Raw genomic sequence first — 23986 nt, 5'->3', positions numbered from 1 at the left:
GGGGTTGATTTCTCGCTTTCTGTCTCTATGTCTCTCTCTGTCTGTCTGGCGAGTGCACGCGCCCTACAGTGAAAAAATCTCTCCAAAAAAAAAAAAAAAATCCTACCAGGTACGTGTATGTGCTTACCCAAAATCTTGAGGGGAGAATAGAAAACAAGGGACTGAGGTATGGACATCCCTCTCGGGGGTGATTTCCCACTTTCCCTCTCACTGTCTCTCTCTGAGGACTCCACATCTATGGCAAAAACCTTAAAAATCAGTTAAGAAGGTGTGGTGGTTGAGTGTACTAGACTTCCACATTGCCAAACATGGTTGAAGTCCTGGACCCGGTGGCTTGTTTTCTCACTTTCCCTCTCTTACTCTGAACCTCTCTGGTCATATGAAAATTTTAAAAATCTATTAATGGCCAGTTGCAGTGAAGTCACCGTGACATAATAATCTAAAATGCTAAATACAGGACCAGCAGTTAGCATAATGGCTATGTCGCTGGACTCCCATGTAGTCGACTGCGGTTCCAGTTCCGGACCCAGTGGCTTAAACTCACGCTGGGCGCGTGTGTGTGCATGCCCAAGATTCCGAGAGGAGAATGGAGGAGAAGGGATTGCGGCGTAGCCATACCTCCTGGGGGGTGATTTCTCGCTTTCTGTCTCTCTGTCGCTCTCTGTTTGTCTGGCGAGTGCACGCACCCTCTAGCAAGAACCTCTCCAAAAAAAGAAAAAAAGAAAAAAAAATGCTAAATACGCAAAGAAGTCCTAGATTTACAGTTCTAGTTCATCGTGTTCACAGCAGGCACAACCCATTGTTGCATAGAAAAACAGCAAAGGGGCTGACAGGTGATAAAGTGGTTCATGGCAGTGGACTCGCAGATGGCTGACAGTTCGAATCCTGAACCTGGCAGTTTGCTTTCTCACTTTCCCTCTTTCTCTTTCTCACTCTTGTCTTTCTCTGTTCAAATTAAAATAAATAAATCAAGTAAAATTTTTAAAAAATCTTAAAAAAAAAAAAACACTGAAAAATACATCATAGGGACTAGTGAGCGGCGTGGTGGTTAAGGCGCTGGACACTCCCGTGTGGCTGATTATGGTTTGAGTCCCAAATCTGGTAGCTTGCTTTCTCACTTCCCCTGCCCCCTCTCCCTGTGTCTCTCTCTAGTCAAATTAAAATGAATGCATAAATAAAATTAAATAAAATAATTCTAAAAACAAAACAAAAAAAATACACATCATGACGTTCCTAATGGCCTACTAATAATTCTATTAGGCTTATTCTTTTTTTTTTTTTTTTGGGGAGAGGTTTTTGCTATAGGGCACGTGTGCTCGCCAGACAGACAGAGAGAGAGAGACATAGAGACAGAAAGCGAGAAATCACCCCCCAGGGGGGATGGCCATGCCGCAATCCCTTCTCCTCCATTCTCCTCTTAGTCTCCTCTTGGGATCTTGGGCACGCACGCACACACGTCCGGCGTGAGTTTAAGCCACCGGGTCCAGGACGCGAACTGCAGTTGACTACGTGGGAGTCCAGCGACACAGCCATTATGTTAACTGCTGGTTCCCAGGCTTATTCTTTTTGACCGTGCTCTGATTAACAAAGCTGCATCAGTTTCAACCACTCTATCCATAACAATGTATTTTCTTCATAAACACTGTTATTGAGAGCAATTTCACAGAATGTTAAGCTTTTCATGAACACCTATTTCTAAGCACTGAAGCCAGACTGTCTGGGTTCAAATCCTGGTTTTACCACTTAACCAGCTGTATTGACCTTGGGCTTCATGTCCTTGACGTATAAAATAAGCATATATCACCATCTTTCTCATAAGACTGTCATAAGGAATAAGTATTTTTTAAAAAAATCATTTAATTGTATTCTTTCATTTATTCTAATTTGACCAGAGAGACAGAGAGAGAGAGAGAAAGGGAAAGTGAAAAAGCAAGCCACTACTAGGTCCAGGACTCTAACTGTGGTCCACCATGTGAACATATTCAGTGCCTTAACCACCATGCCCCCTGCTATTTCCAGAACAAATAAGTTAGTATTATAACACTCTCAGAACAGTGCTATATAGGTGTCTACTAAACAAAAATAAACTGATTTTATTTTCCAATTAGTCTCACCTGTGGGCCAATCCAAGACACATAGCTGCCATTTCACGTGGTTCTACTCCAGGGATTAATCCATCCATTTGTGAACGGATTCCTCTCATAAGTTCATTAACAACAGGACTATGGATACAACTGAGATTCAGTTTCTCCTACAGGAACAAGAGCATTTGTGTTAGATAAAAAAAACAGTTTTCCTAAAAATACTTTTTAAATACTAAAATAGCATAGATTTAAATATGTGCATTTCCTGGTGTGACTAAAAGCATGTTGTTGGTTTTTGAACACCTGAGTATATTCTTTTCTCTCTCTCCCTTTTATTTTTTTGGTAGAAGATTTTGCCTTAGGGCATGTATACCCTCTGGAGAGAGAGAGATAAGAGAGAAAGTAAAAAATCACTGTCCCCCCAGGGTAGATGGTCTGAGTATATTCTTGGCATAAGTCACTGGTACAAGCACCCTGGAAGGCAGTCTGGCTATATGAATCAAAAGCTGTAAAAACTAACACAATTTGACCTGGTAATTCTGTAATTCCGTTATTCTTTGTTGGTCTGATGGAATCTTTAAATACCTTACATTATTTAACTTCTTAAAATTATAAAGGTCATACATATACAAAATTTTATGCAAAGGTAACGGGTGCTAGTAGGTGGCATGGTGAATAAGGCCCCAAACTCCCACATGGCTTAACGTGGTTCAAATTCTGAACCCGACGACTTGCTTTTTCACCTTCTTCTCTCTCTGGTTTGAGAGGTTACTTCTTTTATTTTTCTTTAAGACAGAGTCCCACTGTTGCAATCCTCCTGCCTCAGCCTCCTAGCTGGTATTATATACATGTGCCACCAGTTCATTTTTACTTTATTTTTGTTGATTGCTCGATTCAGGGTGTATGTGCTCTCTGAAAAGAGAGGGGCTGGAGGAGGTAGGGGAGAGAAAGTGAGAAAGCAACCCCACTGGGGTACGATCCCTTCTCCATCCTACTCTTAGAATTCAGGGCATGCTCATACATGTACCCAGTGTGTTTTCCAAGTCACAGGGTCTGAGATTCAAACTGCATAGTAGGCCATGTGGGATCCAGCCATTTTAACCATCCCACCACTGGCTTCTCCACCAAGTCATTTTTAGACAGGTTGTGCTATGTTGCCCATGCCTGCCTGAGGCTCGTGATGTTCCTGCCTTGGCCTCCCTGAGAAATTGGGAGTGCACAACCACATCCAGGTGTTAGGGTGCAACAGGAATCGAACCCAGACCCTGCCCTCACACCTGATCCCAGCCTTCAGAACACAATGTCTTTTTTTTTTTTTTTTTAAGGTTTTTGCCATAGGACATGTATGTCAGAGATAGAAAGAGAGAAAGTGAGTAACCACCCTACGGGGGGAGGGCCGTGGGTGTAAAACGATGTAATACCTTCTACTCCAGTCTCCTCTAGGGATTTTGGGCATGCACACACAAGCCCAGTGTGATTTTCAAGTTGCCACGTTCAGGAATCAAACCATGTTTGGCCATGTGGAAGTCCAGAGCCTTAAGCACTATAGCATCTACTGGCCCCACAATATAAACACATGCTACAGCTGGCTGTGTACTCTCATTTCATCTCTAAATTTTTAATTCATGTAACTTTTAAATATATTTATTATTTTTTTCCATGAGTAAGACAGGGAGGGTAGGAGAGAGAGAGAGAGAACAGTATTCCCGACAGTGTTCTCTTGCCACTATCCATTCCCAGCTACAGCCAGCCCTGTCAGATCCTGGAAACACGTATGTCCAGTGTGTTTCAGCAGTCTCTGAAATGCAAACCCAGAATTTCCAATGTGGTTCAGCTTCATAAAGCATTGTGTCACAACCATGCCACCACCCAGCCTCCATTCTCACTTTATGTTTGAGCTTTGGCAACTAAATACCCTACTAAATATTTCTAAAGTATTACAGAACATGGGGGGGAAAGTCAAGATCCCATTTCATGGTTGAAAGAAAACAAAAGTGTATTTAAACCAAAACAAGACAGGAGATAAACAGGGCATTACCAGATTATAACAGGTAACAGGGTTACAACTGATTTTTACTTTTATTTCTGCTCATCTGTATTTTCTGTAATGAATACCCATTATGTTTAAGTCTGGTTCTGCTAACTAATCCTAACAGAAATAAATTCTTTTGTATACTAGAGAAAAAAATATCAAGCATGAGAACTTATGACACACATTAACACATTACAAAGGCTAGGTTTTATAGTCAGGGTACAGTATTTAAGATCTGAGTAATATACATGAAGGGAAATCATGACTTTACCTTTATAACCCCTCCCAGTTTGGCATCAGCTACAGCCAGAGGTTCGTGAGCTTCTTTGACTATTTTCTTCAAAACTTTCTTCAGCTGCTTATTAATTTTGCCCTCCATCAGAGCTGTGAATGCTTTTCAGGAAAAAGAAAAAAGGATAAGCTTAGATAAGTTTGTTTTATTTAAAAATTTTAGAAAAGCAAGATACTTCTTTTCAAAAGTTCCAAAATAAATGTTACTTCCAAAATGCAATGACAAACGTAAAATATTTAATAAGTAACATGTTTCACAATTATCTGCCCATCCTCATTTCTGTTCTGGATTCAGGACTTAAAACCAGGTCCAAAGTTCCTTTCCTATGTCACAAAAAATCTTCTCATGAACTTAGAATCATGGAATCTTTGAAACAATATACTCTGAGAAGACCAAGTCACTATTCTATGCCATTTCAGATAGACTGTCCAATGTTCTGTATTGTACAATACCCTAAAATAATTTTATGTATTTTTTAAAAGCTTTTTGTCATAGGGGACATGCACTCACTGGAGAGACAAAGAGACAGACAGTGAGAGGGATACTGAGAAATTGCCCCCACAGGTTGACCAAGTGTCAATCCCTTCTCTATTCTCCTCCTGAGATTCTGGGCATGCACACATGCAAGCCCAGCATGACTTACAAGCTGCCAGGTCCAGGACTCGAACCATGGTCAGCTAGGCACCTTAACCACCAAACCACCTAGTACTAGCCCCAAGGATAACCGTTTTTTTTTTTTTTTAAATAATTATTTATTCATCCATTTCTTAATTTGACCAGAGAGAGACAGAGGGTGAGAGTGGGAGAGGAGGTAAGAAAGCAAGCCACCAGATTCAGGACTTGAACCCCAGTCAGCCATGTGGGAGTGTCCAGTGCCTTAACCACCACGCCACCTGCTGGTCCCTAGGATAACCGTTTTAAAGGCAGTGGAGGCCTCATCTTTGTTAACCTCTACTCCATTATCAGGTCTCTGCTTATAAACCTCCAGAGATGGGATAACTTCCTACTGATGGCAACCTATATTATTTTGAAACTGCTTTTGCTTCTAGTAAGTTCTAAGTCTGCTACTTTAGAACTCTCACCCTTCCTCAGACCTACACTTTCATACCCTGAACTGATACCACTTCCAATTATATCTGGCTTCTGGCTAAGGTTAAAATATGGCTGGCAGAGGGCCAGCAGGTGGTATGGTTAAGGAGCTGGATTCCCACATAATCAACCAAGGTTCCAGCGCTGGAACCCGCGGCTTGAAAATCATGCCAGGAACATGTACTTGCATGCCCAAAATACGAAGAGACTGAAGGGACTGTGGTATAGCCACCCTCCCTGGGGAGTGATTTCTCACTTTGTCTCTCTCCAGTGAGTGTACAACCCTATGTCAAAAGAAAAAGAATACTTGGCAAGAAGGAAGGTCTGTCATAATTTCTAAGGACAGGAAAGTGTGAACGTACTTTGTCAGGTATTTGTTCTTCCCTTCTGATCCCACCTCCATCCATTTAAATTACAACCCAGTTCTGTTACGTGGGATGATGAAAGGTGAAGACTAAAAACCATATTGCTATCATGTAGGTCATGTAGAGGTCTCCACATGAGGACTCAAATTACTTCTGCTGGTGCCTATCTTTTATACTCTGCACAAAAACTCCTTATAATCTTCCCTTCCCTAATTGAAAATGCAATCAAGAGTTTGGGGCCAGCAGGTAGCATGGTGATTAAGGTACTTGACTCCCACATGGCCGACCATGGTTCAAGTTACAGACCCGGCGGCTTGTTTTCTCACTTCCCTCTCCCTTTGTCTCTCTCTGTGAGTGTGTGCCTTATAGCAAATTTTTAAAAATAATAATGACATAATTCTTAAAAAAAGAAAAAAATACAATAAAAAATAAAATAAACCTCTCCATTCAAATGGCATATATTAACTTCTGAGACTAATATAGATTCTTGATATCATACCCCTTTAGACTGTAAGGTTATGGGATTTAAATGTATACCATGTAGGCCAGCAGGTGGTGTGGTAGTTAAGGCATTAAGATTCTTATATGGCCAACCATGGTTTGAGTCCCAGACCTGGCTATTTTAAAATCACACTGGGCTCATGTGCATGTGTGCCCAAACATCTCAAGAAGAGAATGGAGGAGAGGGATTGTGGTATATGCCCCCCATGCATACTGTGGTACATAGCCACTCAATTTTGTCTCTCTCATGTCAAAACTGCCTTTTAATGGAAACAAGTTTAATTCTAAGAAAGGACTCCACTCTCGTAACAATGCTGAACTTTCTGATAAAACTTGACAGGAAAAGACACTGTAGACAGTGTCTTTCATTTATCAAAAAAATATGTATTGTAAGGGACCAGCAGGTGGCATGGTGGTTAAGGCACTGGACACTCCCACATAGCCGACCACAGTTCAAGTCCCAGACCTAGTGGCTTCCTTTCTCACTTTCCCTCTCTCTCTGGTCAAAGTAAAATAAATGAAGGAATAAAGAAAATTAAAATAAATAATTAAAAAATATATATATGTATTGTAAACCCTCTATGGGGGCCAGCAGGTGGCATGGTAGTTAAGGCACTGGACTCCTACATGACAGATCACAGTTTGAGTCCTCAACTTGGCGGCTTGCTTTCTCACTTTCACTCTCTCTTTGGTGAGCTCATATGCCCCATAGCAAATTAAAAAATAATAATAATGAATAACATTAAATAAATTATACTTAAAGAAAGAGGAAAAAAAACCCTTGATACTGTGCTAGGATCTGACACTGAAGAACAAAGGGGGCCAGAAGATGGTATAGTGGTTACAGCGCTAGACTTCCACATGGTCAACTGCAGAGCAAGTCCCATACCTAGCAGCTTGAAAACCATGCTAGGTTTGTGTACACGCCTGCCCAAGAGCTCAGGAGAGTGGAGGAAAAGGGATTGTGGCATGGCCATGCCCATTGGGAGTGATTTCTCACTTTCCCTGTGTCTCTCTGGTGGGTGCACATGGCAAAAACTTTTTTTTCCCCAAAAAGTCTCTACTTTCCAAGATCTTAAATTGGGATGTTAAGAGCAAATTTCACCTAATTTGGCATTTTCCTAATATACTTTAGGTATAAAGGGATATACATGGATATGTCTTAATTTTCATGTTTTATCATCTGTAACAGAAATAGTATCATAGGGACCAGCAGTTGGTGTAATGGCTATGTCACTGGACTCCCATGTAATCGACCGCGGTTCGAGTCCCAGACCCAGTGGCTTAAAATCACGCCGAGCATGTGTGCATGCGTGCCCAAGATCCCAAGAGAATGGAGGAAAAGGGATTGGAGCATAGCCATCCCCCCTGGGGGATGGTTTCTCGCTTTCTGTTTCTCATCTTTTTGGTAAGCACACGCACCCTATAGCAAAATAAGAAATAGCATGTGCCTCACAATAGTGTTTTAAGGATTAAATAATTGTGAAGCAACGAGCACCAATTTGACAATCGTCACATGATCAAAATATTAGCTATTATTATTATTAATAGGAAACACCTGCCTCTGTGTTGGGTAGAGGCTGGACTTGTCTATTTCATGCAGTTTAGTAAGGACTGGTCATAAATATCCCAAACAGAAAACATGCAAAAAGGCTTCACAGGTAAGGCTACTTGGGATCAGGCTGCAACACTTTATACCTTGAGCAGAAACTGTTCATATTACAGTCTATGTTTCCATAGCCTAGAGTTGGAGGACAGCCAAAACAATCTTGCTTGGGATTCTGTCAAAATTTAACCCATATTTTTAAAGCAGTGCCAAAATAACTATTTAAAAAATTCTTAAGGATTGGGACTAGCAGATAGCATAATCGTTACATCACTGGACTCTCATGTAATCATCTGTGGTTTGAGCCACAGACCCAGTTGCTTAAAACTCAAACCAGGCACACGTGTGTACATGCCCGCCCAAAATCCTGAGAGGAGAATGGAGAAGGGATTGTGGCATGGCCATCCTCCCTGGGTGGGTGATTTCTTGCTTTCTGTCTCATCCACGAGTGCTCATGCTCTATAGCAAAAATCTCTCTTAAAAACAAAAAAACAACCAAAAAACCCTCAAGGATTTGCCAGCCTGTGGCCCCTAACAACAACAAAAATCTCTCTGAAAACAAACAAGATTTTCTGGGGAAAATGGTGTGTACCCCAGGAGAGTGTCCCTCCCCAGCTGTGACTTGGCTACTCTTGACTTTACCCTTGGATTAAAATGATCAGAGAGCTGTGTACTTGACCACATTACCTTGGTCCCTTGTAGAACAGCTTTTACTGAACTGTGCTTCAGCATTATGCTGTTGGTTTTCCACAGGGAGATCAATTTAATCACTGCTCACCTCTCATCACATGGGGGGAAAACCAGCCCTATGGTGAAAAAAGCTAACTCAATGTTGTCTCAGTGGTAGTGACGAGTTTGAATTAGATCATGTAATTCAGTTTCAACAAGAATGCATCATTGACAACATTGAATAAGGTTAACTCAGACAATGGAAGCAAACAACCTTTAATAGGGAAAACAGATTGCCAAGGTTAAAGGAAGGGAAGCTTCTAGTCGTTGACTTTACCTGCTAATGCTTCTGCTGTATCCTGAAATTTCTCAAAATGTTTTAATTTTACTCTAGAATTAAAAAAGGAAAGAAATGTGTTATAGAGGCACATTGATTTTCCAAAAGCCACATAGCTAGGAAAGTGTTCACAAAGCAGATACCAATGAAAGCCATCTGGAACACGCTATTCTTCATAACATGATTCATTTTTCTACATGTTGGGCTAGTAATGTTTGGCGGATTAGGGAGAAAGTTGTAAAGGCAAACATAGATCAACAGTAAAGATTTATCAAAGCGTCAACATAACCCCTGCTGCTTAAAGCTGCACAATGATGGCTTTTACTATAGCACAGAATTGACCCTGGAAAAAATAATCTAAGTTCATCTTAGGTCAGGAATCTCATGACAATCATCTGTCCACTCAGTACAAAACAAAACAAACAAAAAACCCAGCTTATTCTCAGACCTGATTCCTGTGACTCTTGCACTACTCTCATATCCTCTATACACTAATACACAGTAACATTTTACATAGAAACACACACATACAATTAGTTCATTGTTGTCTCAGTGGTAGTGACGAATATTTGAGTTAGATCACTTAGATTCAGTTCCAACAAGAATACATCATTGACAACAATGAATACATTAACTCTGCAAAGCATAACCCTTTAAAAAGCAAACAAAACAGGTGTTGTATCCATCTAAAAGTAATCCTAAGCAAGGTTTTCTTATCTGGTAAGGGCTCATGCTACTGGTCCTTTAAATATACTCTTAGAAATACAAAGGTTTGGGACCAGCAGATGGTGTAATGGTTCCGTGGCTGAACTCCCACATGGTCAGCCACTGCTGGAGTCCTGACCCAGTGATTTCAATCTCACGCTTGGTGTGCATGTGTGCATACCCCAAATTCCGAAAGAACAGGGAAGGGACTGCAGTATGGTCATTCCCCCTGCGAGGGAGGGTGATTTCTTGCTTTGTCTCTCTGGCGAGCACATGCACCCTATAACAAAATTCTCTCTTAGCAAGAAAGAAACACAAAGGAAAACTATTAATTTCACCTTATTCCAGCCTACCTTATCCCCATTTCCACCTTTCTAAAGTCACATCTGTTCATCTCTCTAAGTTGTATAAATGCATATAAAAGGCCAGCCAATGGCATGGTGGTTAAGGCAGCTGGATCCCACATGCCTGACTGTGTGGCTGGAGTCCCAGACCCAGTGGCCTGAAAAACACACCAGATGTGTGTCCATGGCTGCCCAAAATCCTCAGTGGAGAACGAAGGAGAAAAGTCTGCAGTATGATTATCCCCTCTGGGGGAGTGCTCTCTGGTAAGTGGGGAAAAAAAATTACATACACCAAGGCAGCACAAAAATGGGATTGCATTAAACAAATGACCTCCTTTTAAAGAGTTATTTTACTTAACTTTATTTATTTATTTATTTATTTATTTATTTTTAATTTGACCAAAGACAGAGTCCGCCAGGTCCGGGACTTGAACCATGTTCAGCCATGTGGGAGTCCAGCACCCTTAACCACCATGCCATCTGCCAGCCTGCCCCAACAAATTACTCTTACTGTTTGTTTTTAGTTATCGTGGACCTCTTATTACAACTAATTCAACAGCTCCACATGTAGGCTCTAATTTTGTTTGTTTGTTTTTGGAGAGGTTTTAGCTATAGGGTACATACGCTGGCCAGAGAAACAGGGAGACAGGAAGCGAGAAATCACCCCCTATGGGGGATGGCCATGCCGCAATCCCTTCTTCTCCAGTCTCCTCTCGGGATCTTGGGCACGCAAGCACACGCGTCTGGCGTGAGTTTTAAGCCACCGGGTCCGGGACTCGAACCACGGTCAACTACGTGGGAGTCCAGTGACATAGCCATTACACTAACTGCTGGCCCCTAATTTTGGGGTTTTACCAGTTCAAAAGCTTTAACTGTAATCTGTCCATTTCTTTGGTTTCGGCATTCTAGCAAATCTAAGAAGTTCCCTTCTAATCTTCTGTTTCAATTAGCAGTAGCAGATGAATTATCAAATACTCTGGCATCCACAGACACAATCACGTATAGATCCCTCCAAATCCACGAGTATCAAGAGGATCAGTCAGTGCCTAGCACCAAATCCACCAAACGGGCTATTCCATAAGGTGAACTGAAGATGGTGCAAATGTCACCCTGACTTTATGTTAAGGAAACACAGCTCTCTCCCCTACTACTTTGTCCTTAACATGGACATCAAAGTTATACTCTATTATTTACTTCCTATCAAGACAGCTTGAGGAACTCAGGTACGCCTTTCCAGGATTTACTAGCTAATTATCTCGTTTATAACAGTTGGAACTAGGAAGTATGAGTGATAAAGAATGAATAAACTGGAACCAGCAGTCAGCGTAATGGCTATGTCGCTGAATTCCCATGTAGTCGACCAAGGCTCAAGTCCCAGACCCGGTGGCTTACACTCACACCGGGCCCATTTGCATGTGTGCCCAGGATCTCAAGAGAAGAATGGAGAAGGGATTGCGGCGTGGCCATCCCCCTGGGATGCCTCTCTGTCTTTCTGGAGAGCGCACTCACCCTATAACAAAACCTCCCCGCCACCCCCCCAAAAAAAGAAAGAAAAAAACTATAAACGTACAATAAAAAAAAATTTTAAATCTCAAAAATCAGAGAAACTATTAATGGAAGTGAAATCAATGTGTATTCCGTGTTTTGGACAATTCATGTTTTAAACAGAAAATTTTCTTAATTCACAACCAATTTGCACTTTCAGATAACTTAATAGGTAATAATAATTTTAGGGTGCTTTCCAATCTAGTCTGCAATGAATATGAATGTGCCGAATGGTCTGTGTTCCAAATAAAACATCTGCAGTAATTTTGTTCTTACCAATATAAGAAGTCTTCAAAAAGTTCAGGAAAATTCCTATAATGAAAGGACTACTTTTTTTTTTTTTTCCATACAAACTTTTTGAAGCCTTCTCCTATTCCTGCAACAAATTTCGAACAAACAACTATAAGCATAATGCTGGGGCTGGCAGGTAGTGTGGTGGTTAAGGGCACTGGACTCCATGGCCGACCACGGTTAGAGTACCAAACCCGGTGGCCTGCTTTCTCACTTTCTCTCTGTCCTAATCTGGTAAAATTAAAATAAGTAAATAAAATAAGTTAAATAAAATAATTAAAAAAAAAAAGCCTGAGCATAATAATATAGAAATCAAGGGAGTAAAAGTAAAACAAAACAAGCCATAAATGTTAACTACTAAATTGCTTCCGTATTACTTACATTTTATTTGCCTTTTCTGGAGTTTCGAATTCTTTCCATAAGCTATCAACCTCCTGAAGCTTCTTCTCATTTAGAACCTGTAATAAAATATTTAAATACTTTTAAGTGGCACAACTTAGACAAATACAGCTACATTCTTCAAGTACAACTATATATGTAAAATGAGGGAGGTGCAAGTATTTCTTTCACTATTTAACCAATATAAATTTTTGAACAAATTAGTATCTAGTTTAAGTTGCTCATTTAACAACTATTGGGTGGTTGGGAAAGTCCTGTGGCATTTTTGCACAGAAAAAACACGTCCTGACTTTTTCGACAACCTAATACATCAAATTCAGATCTTGTCTGCGTATTTGTTGGAAACCTTTATTTTCATTTTTTTTTCTTTTGGAGAGGTTTTTGCTATAGGGCACGTATGCTCACCAGAAAGACAGAGAGAGACAGAGAGACAGAAAGTGAGAAATCACCCCCCAGGGGGGATGGCCACGCCGCAATCCCCTCTCCTCTCGGGATCTTGGGCATGAGCGCGCACACACACGCCTGGCGTAAGTTTAAGCCACCAGGTCCGGGACTCGAACCTCGGTCGAACACATGGGAGTCCAGCGACACAGCCATTACGCTAACTGCTGGTCCCTTTCATTTTTTTTTGGAGATAGTGTCTCACTATGTCACAGTCCTGCCTCAGCCTCCCCAGTAGCCGGTAAAACCTTTCTTTTTAAGGAGCCCTTTATAATGTATGACAGATTCACAGGCCATTTAGGCTATTTACCCACTTTCAACGGATTACTACATCTGATGACTTGTGGCTATGATCATACTAACATCAAGTATTATGGATTTCCCTGAAACTAAGATACCAAGATTTCTTCTTGCAAGAGAAAAACAGGGCACTTCTAGACAGTGAAATGGTCACTAACAAAGATGGCCATGCCACAATTCCTTATCCTCTGTTCCCCTGTCAGGTTTATTTTCTTGGGGGAGGGGAGCAGGTGGACAAGCATGCGCCCAGTGTGTCTTTTCAAGCTATCAGGTCTGGGGCTCAAACTGCAGTCAGGTATGTGGGATCCAGCTGCCTTAACCTCCTCACCACCTGCTGGCCCTGACCTTCTCTTTATTATGTGTCAGAAAACATCTCCATATGCATACATATTGCATTTCTGTAGGGGAAGTAACTAGAAATGGAGTTATTAGGTCATTTGAGAAACTCATGATGTATTTTCCTATTTTTTTAATGCAAAAATGTGTCATGACTTTCCTGACACTCAATAGAATATTTTTGCCATAAGCATATCCACTTGCCACAGACAACCAGAGAGAGAGAAAGAGACAGATGAAGGAGGAAAAGTGAAAAATCACTCCCCAAAGAAGAATGGTCAGTGCTAAATCCCTTCTCCTCCACTCTCCTCTTGGGATTTTGGGCCCATTCTTGGAAAATAAAAAAAGAAAATGCAGCTAGTCACAGACAAATTTCACTTACTGTCAAGATGATGTGGGGCCGGGAGGTGGCATGATGATTAAGGTACTAGACTCTCACATGGCCAACCACAGTTCAAGTCCTGGACCTATGGCTTGAAACTCACGCTGGGCACATGTACATGCATGCCCAAGATGCCAGGAAAAGAATGGAAGAGAAAGGACTGCAGAGTGCCCCCGCCCCCGATTTCTCACTTTTCCCCTTACTGTGTGTGCGTGTCTCTCTCTCTCTCTTGCATGTACCCTAGGGCAAAAAAATTCTCAAAAACAAAACTCCACCCAGATGTCCTGACAATGCCCCATCTATGTATCCTTCATGCACTGTAAGCTGCATGTTCATCTAGCCACCTGCAGAAACCAGGTAGCCCCCGTACCCTATTCCCCACTTGAGTTTCACCGGCACTGGTTTACCTGTTAATCCACTTAAGCAAAGCTTAGAACTGAGGGGTGACTCACTGCAACAATGGATGAGGGCCACCGTTGCAGGCTGTTCACTACTGACCCTGCTGCCAAGGGTCCCTCATGACTGGAGCAGCTACTCCAAAGCATGAATTTTATCCAAACTACGTCACTGTACATCAGGACTTTGAAAGATTATGGGAAAGGAAGCTAGTAACTCTGTACTGTATTTCTGCTTTACAGATCTAATTCACAAGCTGTGACATTCACGGAGTACAACTGGGGACCAGCCAGTGGCGAGGCTGTTAAGGTAGCTGGATGCCACCTTTTTGACTGTTGCAGTTCAAGTTCAGGGCCCTGTAGCTTGAAAAATAGGCAAGTTTTGCCTGCATTTGTGCCCCAAATCTTTATATGGCAGTGTGGCCATACTCACTGATTTCTGGCCTCCAACCCCCACCCAGAGCGGGTGCCCTATAGGAAACGAAAAAAATAAATCTCTCCTCCATCTGTAGACACAGATCCAAAATAAGACAGCGTTAACATAATGTAGGTACGGGACAGAGGGGGGCCGGGGCAGAGAAGCAGGTGGCATGGTATTGGGGCAATGGATTCCCAAGAAGTTCTTCACATGGAATATTAAAAATGTGTTACTCAGCGCCAGGTGGTGTAGTGGTTAATGTGTTAGACTCACATGGCAGAGTGCAGTTTAGTACTAGACCCTCCAACTTAAAACTCATACCAGTGCGTGTGCGAGTGTGCCCAAAATCCCAAGAGGAGAATGAAGGAAAAGATACTGTGGCATGGACATCCACCTAGGGCTGTGATTTTTCACTTTCAGTCTCTCTGTTTCTCCAGCAAGTACACAAGCCCTACTGCAAAAATCTCTCTAAAAGATAATTAATTAAATAATTCTTAAAAAAAAAAATTAGATTTAGATATGATTCCAAAAAGTTGGGAAGAAGGGTCAGGAGGTGGTATGGTGATTAAGGTACTGGACTCTCACATGGCCAACTGCGGTTTGAGCCCCAGGCTAGTTTGTCCTGCATGTACATCAACACACACAAAATTTTTTTTTGTTGCTGCATTAGCAGAGCTCAGAAGAGTTCCTGGCACATGGCAGGCACTCAATCTATCTTATTTTTCCTACAACCTCAACATCACAGAGGTTCAATTTTCCAACCATTTCCCTGATGAACATTAAATTATTTCCCAGCATTCCCCGTTAAAACAACCAAAATTCTGGGGCCAGCAGGTAACATGGTGGTTAAGGAATTGGATTCCTACAGTGGCTAAATGTGGTTCAGAGTGTGGTTTCCTTTGCCCTAAATCCCAGAAAGAAGAACGGAATGCAACGGAATGCAACATGGCCATTCTCCCTGGGGAAATATCTCACTTTCCTCGGTCTCTCTCCAGCCAGCATACATGCCTTTAGGCAAAAACCTAAAAATAAACTCATAATTGCTACTTTAAAACAAAAAAACAAAAAAACTTGGGACCAGCAGGTGGCATAATGGTTGTCGCCAACTCCCATGTAGTCAACCATGGTTCGAGTCCCGGACCCAGTGGCTTAAAACTCATGCAGGGCCTGGGACCAATAAGTGGCATGGTGGTTAAGGCGCTAGACACTCCCATATGGCCGACTGTGGTTCAGAGACCGGACCTGGTGGCTTGCTTTCTCACTCCCCCCCCCGCCCTCTCTCTCTCTCTCTCTCTCTCTGGTCAAATTAAAATAAATGAATGAATAAATAAAATTAAATGAGTAATTAGTAAAAAACCTCACACAGGGCGTGCCAGCATGCCCAAAATCCCGAGAGGAGACTAGAGACCGGACTGGGTCGTGGCCATCCCCTCAGGGGATTTCTCGCTTTCTGTCTTTGCACGTGCCCTATTGCAAAAATCTCTCTCTAAAAAAAACAAAAAAACAAAACTCAAACTTGTACTACCAGTCCATATTTCTCGTTATGCTTCAAGCTTGAAACAGTGAAGTGACTGATTTACAGAGTTCCGTTACTACTTCTGACGACGCAGGCTTCACAGAGCCCTAAGCAGCAGTCTTTTGAAATACATCCCCCACGACAACCTTACTACTTAACCATCTTATTTAAACAAAAATAAACAACAAAACGGTCAAGCCACCAACCTATCATAACAATTCTACCCTCAAAATTTCTCTTGGTATTTGTTTCCGTGCTAGTCTTAATCTAATCAATTTCGTCTCGTCTGAATTAATGTAAAAATATCCTTGCTTCCCTTTCTGGTCTCCACTCAGCAAAATAAAAATAATCTAAGTAAAAGATTACATCAGATCATTCCTAAAACATTGGGAGTAAAATCAAAACGTCTTATTATAACCTCTAAAACTAATTCGGATCCTGCCTCCTTAAACAGAGTCAAACTGTCTAATACAGAACAGGCCGTCCCAAAAGGCAGGACCACGTGTTCACCGAAACATGGGCCGTTCGGATCTGAAAGCTTTCTCCTTCCTTTCAGAGACCGGGGACATAAAAGGCACCCACAAGATTCGTCCTCTCCCTAGGTCTTTCCAGACTCCCTTCGCCTAAGATCCGCGATTCCCCGCCAACGTCTCAACCTCCCACCTACCTTAAAGATGGCGTAGCCGACCGACGTCTCAAACAGCACCAACATGGTAAGGCCGGGTCAGGGAGCCGCGGGGCCGCCACGAGCTCTTATACCAGTGCAAAAAGATCAGTTCTGCGGCCCCGAAAGGCCGGCTAAGATTGCTCCGGGCGAAGCACAAAAGTGCTCGTCTTCCCGCATACAAAAAAAAAAAAAAATTCCACCACGTTTTCTAGACGGTCAACGCTAGACTGCTAGTAGAACGCAAAATCGCGCTTCTCCTCCCCCAGGCATTCTGGGATAACTACGTCACTTCCGACAGGAGACTGCCGCAGAGCATGCCGCTACTTCCGGAATGATCCTACCAGAGGGGGACGGGGGGCGGGGGGTGGGCCACGAAAACATCGCGAGAGTATCTTAGAGGGAGAGCCGGTTCTGTGCCGCCAGACTGCGCGGATCAGTAAAGGCGGAAATTCCATGTGCTATTATTATTTTTTTTCTAGCTTTCCCTATAAGTAATGTGTTTCACCTTGGGAGAAACGCGGAGCTGTCTCGGCGCCTGTCTGCCTCAGGCATCTGGATTTGGAAATGCCATCCAGTGCCGTTAGGGTTTACTCCCTTCCAGTCCGTGCCTTCAAGTGAAGGCGGCAGAACTACACGGTGACTGTCCTTCTGGCTTCCAGCACGCCTGGCCCTTCTCTTCTCAGGCCAAGATAACTTTTAGCACAGATTTCTTTCAAATATGCGGAGACCTCTCTCACTTCCGCTGCATTTGTTAAAATGACGGCAGGGTATGAATTTAGTGTCATTTACTTTTCTGAGCTCCTTCTCTGACCGGCTTTGAATATGCCAGCCCCTCCACAAATCTTGCTTCCGCTAGGAGTAGGACTTCTTCACTTTCCAGGTCCTACATGGACATTGACGTAAACGTTAAACTGCGTGCTGGCCTGTAGCCTAGTTGTTAAGGGAGCCGGAGCCCACCAAGGTTCCAATCCTGGCCTGCAGGGCATGAAAAACTATGTAGGGCATCTGCATGCGTGCCCCAAATACTGACAGGATGGAGAAATGGAGAAGAGATTGCAGCCTGACTATTCCCATCGTGGGGGGTCTTTTTTCTCTACCTAGCCAGGCATGGGTCCTCTGGCTATTAAAAAAAAAAATGCAACGTTGGGGCCAGCAGGTGGCATAGTGGTTAAGGGAGCTGTACTTCCACGTGGCTGACTGCGGTTCAAGTCCCAGACCCGGCAGCTTGCCTTCTCTCTCTGTTGCTCTCTGGTCAACTTCAAAACATAAAATTAAATAATAAAATTAAATAATTCTAAAAAAAGCAACCTGATTAAAATTATAGAACACTGAATAACTTGATCTTTTTTCCCCCTTTTTAAAAGAATTATTTATTTTATTTATTCACTCCTTTTATTTTAATTTGACCAGACACACACACACACACACACACACACACACACAGCAAAGAGAGAGAGAGGGAAATCGTGAAAGCAAACCACCAGATCCAGGACTCGAACTGTGGTTGGCCATGTGGGAGTACAATGCCTTAACTGCCATATCACCTGCTGGTCCCCAATAACTTGATTTTCTCCAGCAATTTTGCAACCTGAGATTAAGAGGAAAGAAAATCCTGGATCAAGTAACAGAAAAGATGAAAGTAGGGGGAAATCAAGGGAGAGGGGAATCTTCGAAAGTAAATATGTTTTTTTTTTTTTCCTTCAGTTTTTTTTCCATAAGACACATGTGCCAGCGAGAGACAGAGAGGCGATCTCTTCTCTGTTCTCCTTTTGGGATTTTGGGCATGCAAACACACGCGACTGGTGTTATTTTTAAGCCCCCAGATCTGGGACTCCAATGTCAGTTTACCTTGTGAAAGTCCAGCATCTTAACCGTTGTGCAACCTACTAGCCCCAGTAAACGTTTTCTAAATGACTTTTTCTTTCAATCTCTTTAGAAGTTTTAGAGAGTCTACTAAGAGGTGGGTACTACATGTGCTATTTTCACCTGCATATAATTTTTCTGGCTTCTGAGTTGACTCGTGACAGTTCAGCTTTCCTTTAAGTCTCCGTGTTTCTGGTTCTATTTCTGCAAAGTGGCCAAATTTGTACTAGTTCTGCTTTTAATTTGTGGACAGTTGCTAGAGGCCACATTATGGATTCTGGCATTTAAAAAATTTGCTTATATGACCATTTGGTCTCTGCCAGATGGCAGACAGACATGGGAATCTGGTCACTGTAGCAGAGGTCAAGATATTGGACATTTTATCTTTTTAAAAACAATTGGAACCAGCAGGTGGTGTGGTGGTTAAGATGCTGGACTCCCACCTGGCTGATGGCAGTTTGAGTCCTGGACCTGGCAGACTGACACTCACAACAGGTACGTGCACATGTGTGTGTCCAGAATCCTGAGAGGAGAAAGGTGGAGAAAGAATTGTAGCATAGCCATCCCCCCGGGAGGTGATTTCTCACATTCCCTCTCTTTGTCTCTCTAGCAAGCACACATGCAGAATAGGAAAAATCTCTCCAAAAAACACAGTTGTTGGGGGACCAGCATTTAGCGTAATGGCTATGTCACTGAACTCCCGTATAGTTGACCGCGGTCAGAGTCCTGGACCTGGAGGCTTAAACTCATGCTGGGTGCATGTACGTGAGTGCCCAAGATCTTGAGAGGAAAATGGAGGAGAAGGGATTGCAATGTGGCCATCCCCCCTTGGGGTGATTTCTCACTTTCTGTCTCTATCTCTGTCTTTCTGGCAAGAGCACATGCCCTATAGCAAAAACCTCTAAAAAAAAATTGATATTAGTTTGTCCCTTTGTCCTCTGTGTTGTCTTATCTGAATTATTATGAATTAATTATAAATAAAATAACAAAATATTTTATATGTCTATGAACAGAAAGTATCTCATTGAGATCAGGTATAACGAACTGGTGATTTTTGTGCTCTGGCTCAATTGACTGATTTAGATCTATATTCTTTCACTGTAATTGTAACTATGAGTATGGCAACTTTCAGTGAATTAATTCTGAGTCTTTATAGAGAATAATCAAACATAAGGGTGGTTTTGCGAATTCCCCAAATTTAAAGTTAGTGTCAGGGGCGGCAGGTGGCATGGTGGTTAAGGGGCTAGACTCCCACATGGCCAATCGTGGTTTGAGTCCTAGACCCAGTGGTTTGCTTTCTCACTTTCCCCTTCTCTCTCTCTGGTCAAGTTAAAAAATAATAATAACGGGACCAGCAGATGGCGTACTGGTTACATTGCTGGAGTTCTAGTCCCAGACCTGGCAGCTTGAAACTTATGCCAGGTTTGTGTGTGTGTTAGCCCAAAATGCTGAGAGGAGAAGAGATTGCGGTGTGGTCATTTCTTCTGGAGGATGATTTCTTGCTTTCTGTCTCTTTATCTTTCTCTGTCTTTCTGGTGAGTACATGTGCCCTATAGCAAAAATCTTTCTAAAAATAATAGTGATAACAAATGGAATTAAATAAATAAATAATTATTAAGAAAAAATACTTTAGGGTAGTGGTTACATTGCTGGACTCCCACGTGGCCAACCACAGTTAGAGTCCCAGACCTGGTGGCTTGAAACACATGCCGTGCGTGTGTGCGGGCCCAAGATCCCAAGAAGAGAATGGAGAAAGGACTGTGGTGTGGCCATCTCCTCGGGGGTGATTTCTCACTTTCCTTCTCACTGTCTCTGTCTCCCCTCAGTCCACCCCCTACCCCCGTCCCACCCCATTCCAGGAGCGCACGTGCCCTAAGGCAAAAACCTCTACAAAAAAAAAAAAAAAAAGAACAGAGAAGTTTTGAAATGGGTTTACTTGGTTTATGTAAAACTGTATGGCTGTATGGATGAGGGACTGGCAGGTGGCATGGTAGTTGGGGCAGCTAGCTTCCCATATAACTGACAGCAGTTCGAGTCCTGAACCTGGTGGCTTGGTTTCTCACTTTCCCTTTCTCTCTGGTCAACTTCAAAAAAATAAAATAAAATAATGACAATGAATAAAAGTAAATAATTCTTTAGAAAAAACAGTATGGATGAGCCTGCATGTGTGATTTAACGGAAATCCAAATAGAGTAGGACTTACAGCTTCTGACTTGTCTGGAGCTTTACAATCTCCTGAGAAATCTAAATGTTTCTGGAGGCCTGACTTTTTTTTTTTTTTTTTTTTGAGAAGTTTTTGCTATAGGGCATGTGCACTCACCAAAAAGACAGAGAGACAGAAAGCGAAAATATCATCCCCAGGGGGGATGGCCACGGCACAATCCCTTCTCTTCCATTCTCCTCTCAGGATCTTGGGCATGCATGCACACGTGCCCGGTATGAGTTTAAGCCACCAGGTCCGGGACTTGAACTGCGGTCGACTACATGGGAGTCCAGTGACATAGCCATTACGCTAACTGCTGGTTCCAGGCCTGACTTTTTTACTCTTCTTTTTCAAAGAAAAATAGGAAAATCCCATAGAAAGATACAAATGAACTAAGTCTGGATGTGAGGGAAAGCTTCATGTATGGAGAAGATGTTATTAGGTCCTAAAGTTGTACCCCTGGCATGTCCCAATATAACTGAAAAGGCATCATAAAACATGAAGACATAGGGAGAGATTCAGTTCTAAAATTCTTCAGACATCTCTCACTTGCCCAAGATTTTTTTTTTTTCAGTTAAAAATTGTTCTTTTAGGGGCCAGCAAGTGATATAGAGGTTAGGTGCTGGATCCCACATTTGAGTCCTGGACTCATCAACTTGAAAATCACACCAGGCTTTGTGTGTGCATGTCCAAACTCCTGAGCAGAAACTAGAGGAGAAGGGATTGCAGCTTGGACATCCTCCTGGCAGGTGATTTCTCACTGCTGTGACATAGCCATTATGCTAACTGCTAATCCCAAAATAATTCTTAAAAAAAAAAAAAAAAAGAATCAGGGCCAGCAGGTGGCATGGTGATATGGTGATTAAGGCGTGGACTTCCACATGGCTGACCACTTCCACATGGCTGACCACGGTTTGAGTCCCAGACCTGGTGGCTTGGTTTCTCACTTTCCCTTTCTCTCTGGTCAAATTTAAAAAATAATAATAACAGGTTCTTTGTGCTCGGGCCACACGATTAAAATACTGCTTCGGCGGGCGACATTGTATAGGTGCCAAAGGGCGTCGGTTGCAGGGATGCCAAAGCATGGGAAAAAGGGAGTGGTGGCAGGAGACGGGGAAGAGCCCAAGACAGAACCAGAGGCCAAGAAGAGTAAGGCTGGAACAAAGAAAAGCGAAAAAGAGGCAGCAGGAGAGGTCCCAGCCTTGTATGAAGATCCTTCAGATCAGAAAACCTCATCCAGTGGCAAATCTGCCACACCGACGATCTGCTCCTGGAGTGTGGATGGTCTTCGAGCCTGGATTAAGAAGAAAGGTTTGGATTGGGTAAAGGAAGAAGCCCCAGATATCCTGTGCCTCCAAGAGACCAAATGTCCAGAGAACAAACTACCAGCTGAACTTCAAAAGTTGCCTGGATTATCACATCAGTACTGGTCAGCTCCTTCAGACAAAGAAGGATACAGAAGTGTGGGCCTCCTTTCCCGCCGGTGCCCACTCAAAGTCTCCTATGGTGAAGAGGAACATGAACAGGAAGGTCAGGTGATTGTGGCTGAATTTAACAAATTTGTGCAGGTAACAGCTTGTTTACCTAGCAGGCCGGGGTCTGGTCCACTAGAGTACCGGCAGCGCTGGGGTGAAGCCTTTCGCAAATTTCTGAAAGGCATGGCTTCTTGAAAGCCTCTTGTCCTTTGTGGGGAACTCAAATGTGGCTCATGAAGAAACTGATCTCCTCAACCCCAAGGGAAACATAAAGAATGCTGGCTTACTCCTCAAGAGTGCCAACGCTTTGGTGAATTGCTACAGGCTGTGCCACTGACCGACAGCTTTCGGCACCTCTTCCCTGACACGCCCTACTCCTACACCTTCAAGGCCCCATCCAACGTTCTTGGATCTGATGAACCCTCCCCTCCATCCAAGAACGTTGGATGGCGCCTTGATTACTTTTTGTTGTCTCAGTCTCTCTTACTTGCATTGTGTGACAGCAAGATCCGTTCCAAGGCCCTTGGCAGTGATCAGTCCCATAACCCTCTACCTAGCACTGTGACATTCCCCCACTCCAGTCACTTTGAGCCTGGGAAATAAGTCCTCCAAAATAGCATTTCTTCTTCAAAAACGCTACAGAATTCTACACTGTATTTCTCTTCTATTAAAATTTAGTCTCCAACCAGGCTCCTGTGACAGACTTAGGTTTTTTTTGTTTTTTTTTTGTTTTGAGAGAGGTTTTTGCTATAGGGCGCGTGTACTCGCCAGACAGAGAGACAGATAGAAAGCAAGAAATCACCCCCCAGGGAGGATGGCCATACCGCAATCCCTTCTCCTCCCTTTTCTCGGGATGTTAGGCACGCATGCACATGCACTCGGCATGAGTTTAAGCCACCAGGTCTGGGACTCAAACCGCGGTCAGTTACATGGGAGTTCAGTGACATAGCCATTACACTAACTGCTGGTCCTGTGACTTAGGTTTCTTTTAAAGCCCAAAGGTATCTGTTTTGTGGGGTGTTTTCTTCCTTAAGAAAAAAGAAAATATTGAAAACTACTGATGGCTTCCTTTGAACTATCCATGTGAAAATAAAAAGCATAGGTTCAAACAAACAAAAATAATAAATAAAACAAAAATAACAAATAAAATTTAAAATAAATAATTCTTACCCCAAAAAAACCTTTTTTTTTTTTCCATATGGTATGCACACTCACCAGAGAGGAGAGAGACAGAGAGAGTGAAAGAGAGAAATCACCCTTGTGGTGGGGGCCATGCTATAATCCCTTCTCCATTTTCCTAGGATTTTGGGCATGCACATACACACTCTCAGCATGATTTTCAAGCCACTGGGTCTGGGACTCAAACTGCAGTAGGTCATGTGGGAATCCAGCTGCCCTAACCATTATGCCACCTGCTGGCTCCCAACCAATGAAGACTCAGCCTGTACTTTGGAAACAATATTCACCCTTGTACCATAGAAAAAGTAACTTTCAGTCTTCTAAAACAGTGTTTCATAAATGATAATTTTGCTTTATTCTAGGATGTCTTCTAAGATGTTTCCATTAGAAATAACATAGCCCAGGGAACCAGCAGTTAGCGTAATGGCTATGTCGCTGGACTCCCACGTAGTCAACCGCGGTTCTCGTCCTGGACCCGGTGGCTTAAAACTCATGCAGGGCCGGGAACCAGCAGTTAGTGTAATGGCTGTGCCGCTGGACTCCCACGTAGTC

At 42.7% G+C, this 23986-nt stretch overlaps 1 protein-coding gene, 2 non-coding genes and 1 pseudogene across 5 annotated transcripts in view; 1 reads left to right on the top strand and 3 right to left on the bottom strand.

Moving 5' to 3' along the window:
* NOP58 (NOP58 ribonucleoprotein) overlaps nucleotides 1-16990 on the bottom strand; it is a 32539-nt gene extending 15549 nt beyond the window's left edge. Inside the window, exons 1-5 of one of the 3 annotated variants that reach the window (XM_006153048.3) lie at nucleotides 16715-16990; nucleotides 12242-12318; nucleotides 8976-9028; nucleotides 4388-4509; nucleotides 2115-2251 (exon numbers count right to left, since the gene is read on the bottom strand). In XM_006153048.3, coding sequence (XP_006153110.1) covers nucleotides 2115-2251; nucleotides 4388-4509; nucleotides 8976-9028; nucleotides 12242-12318; nucleotides 16715-16759 — 434 coding nt within the window. In that variant the 5' untranslated portion in view covers nucleotides 16760-16990. Of the gene's footprint in view, nucleotides 1-2114; nucleotides 2252-4387; nucleotides 4510-8656; nucleotides 8919-8975; nucleotides 9029-12241; nucleotides 12319-16714 lie in introns of those variants that run through there. The other 2 variants (XM_006153049.3, XM_006153050.3) reach the window with 2 other exon arrangements.
* LOC114008628 (small nucleolar RNA SNORD70) lies at nucleotides 8795-8880 on the bottom strand. The gene has a single exon (XR_003550134.1). It is a non-coding gene; the product is annotated as a small nucleolar RNA SNORD70 (small nucleolar RNA).
* Nucleotides 9513-9601, bottom strand: LOC114008627 (small nucleolar RNA SNORD70). Its single transcript, XR_003550133.1, has one exon. It is a non-coding gene; the product is annotated as a small nucleolar RNA SNORD70 (small nucleolar RNA).
* A 4863-nt stretch (nucleotides 16991-21853) lies between the features above and the next one.
* LOC102469740 (DNA-(apurinic or apyrimidinic site) lyase-like) lies at nucleotides 21854-22820 on the top strand (annotated as a pseudogene).
* The last annotated feature ends 1166 nt before the right edge of the window (nucleotides 22821-23986 follow it).

The sequence above is a fragment of the Tupaia chinensis genome, unplaced genomic scaffold, assembly GCF_000334495.1.
Source record: "Tupaia chinensis unplaced genomic scaffold, TupChi_1.0 Scaffold000361_2, whole genome shotgun sequence".
Taxonomy (NCBI): domain Eukaryota; kingdom Metazoa; phylum Chordata; class Mammalia; order Scandentia; family Tupaiidae; genus Tupaia; species Tupaia belangeri.
This window is presented reverse-complemented; position numbering and strand designations above follow the sequence as displayed.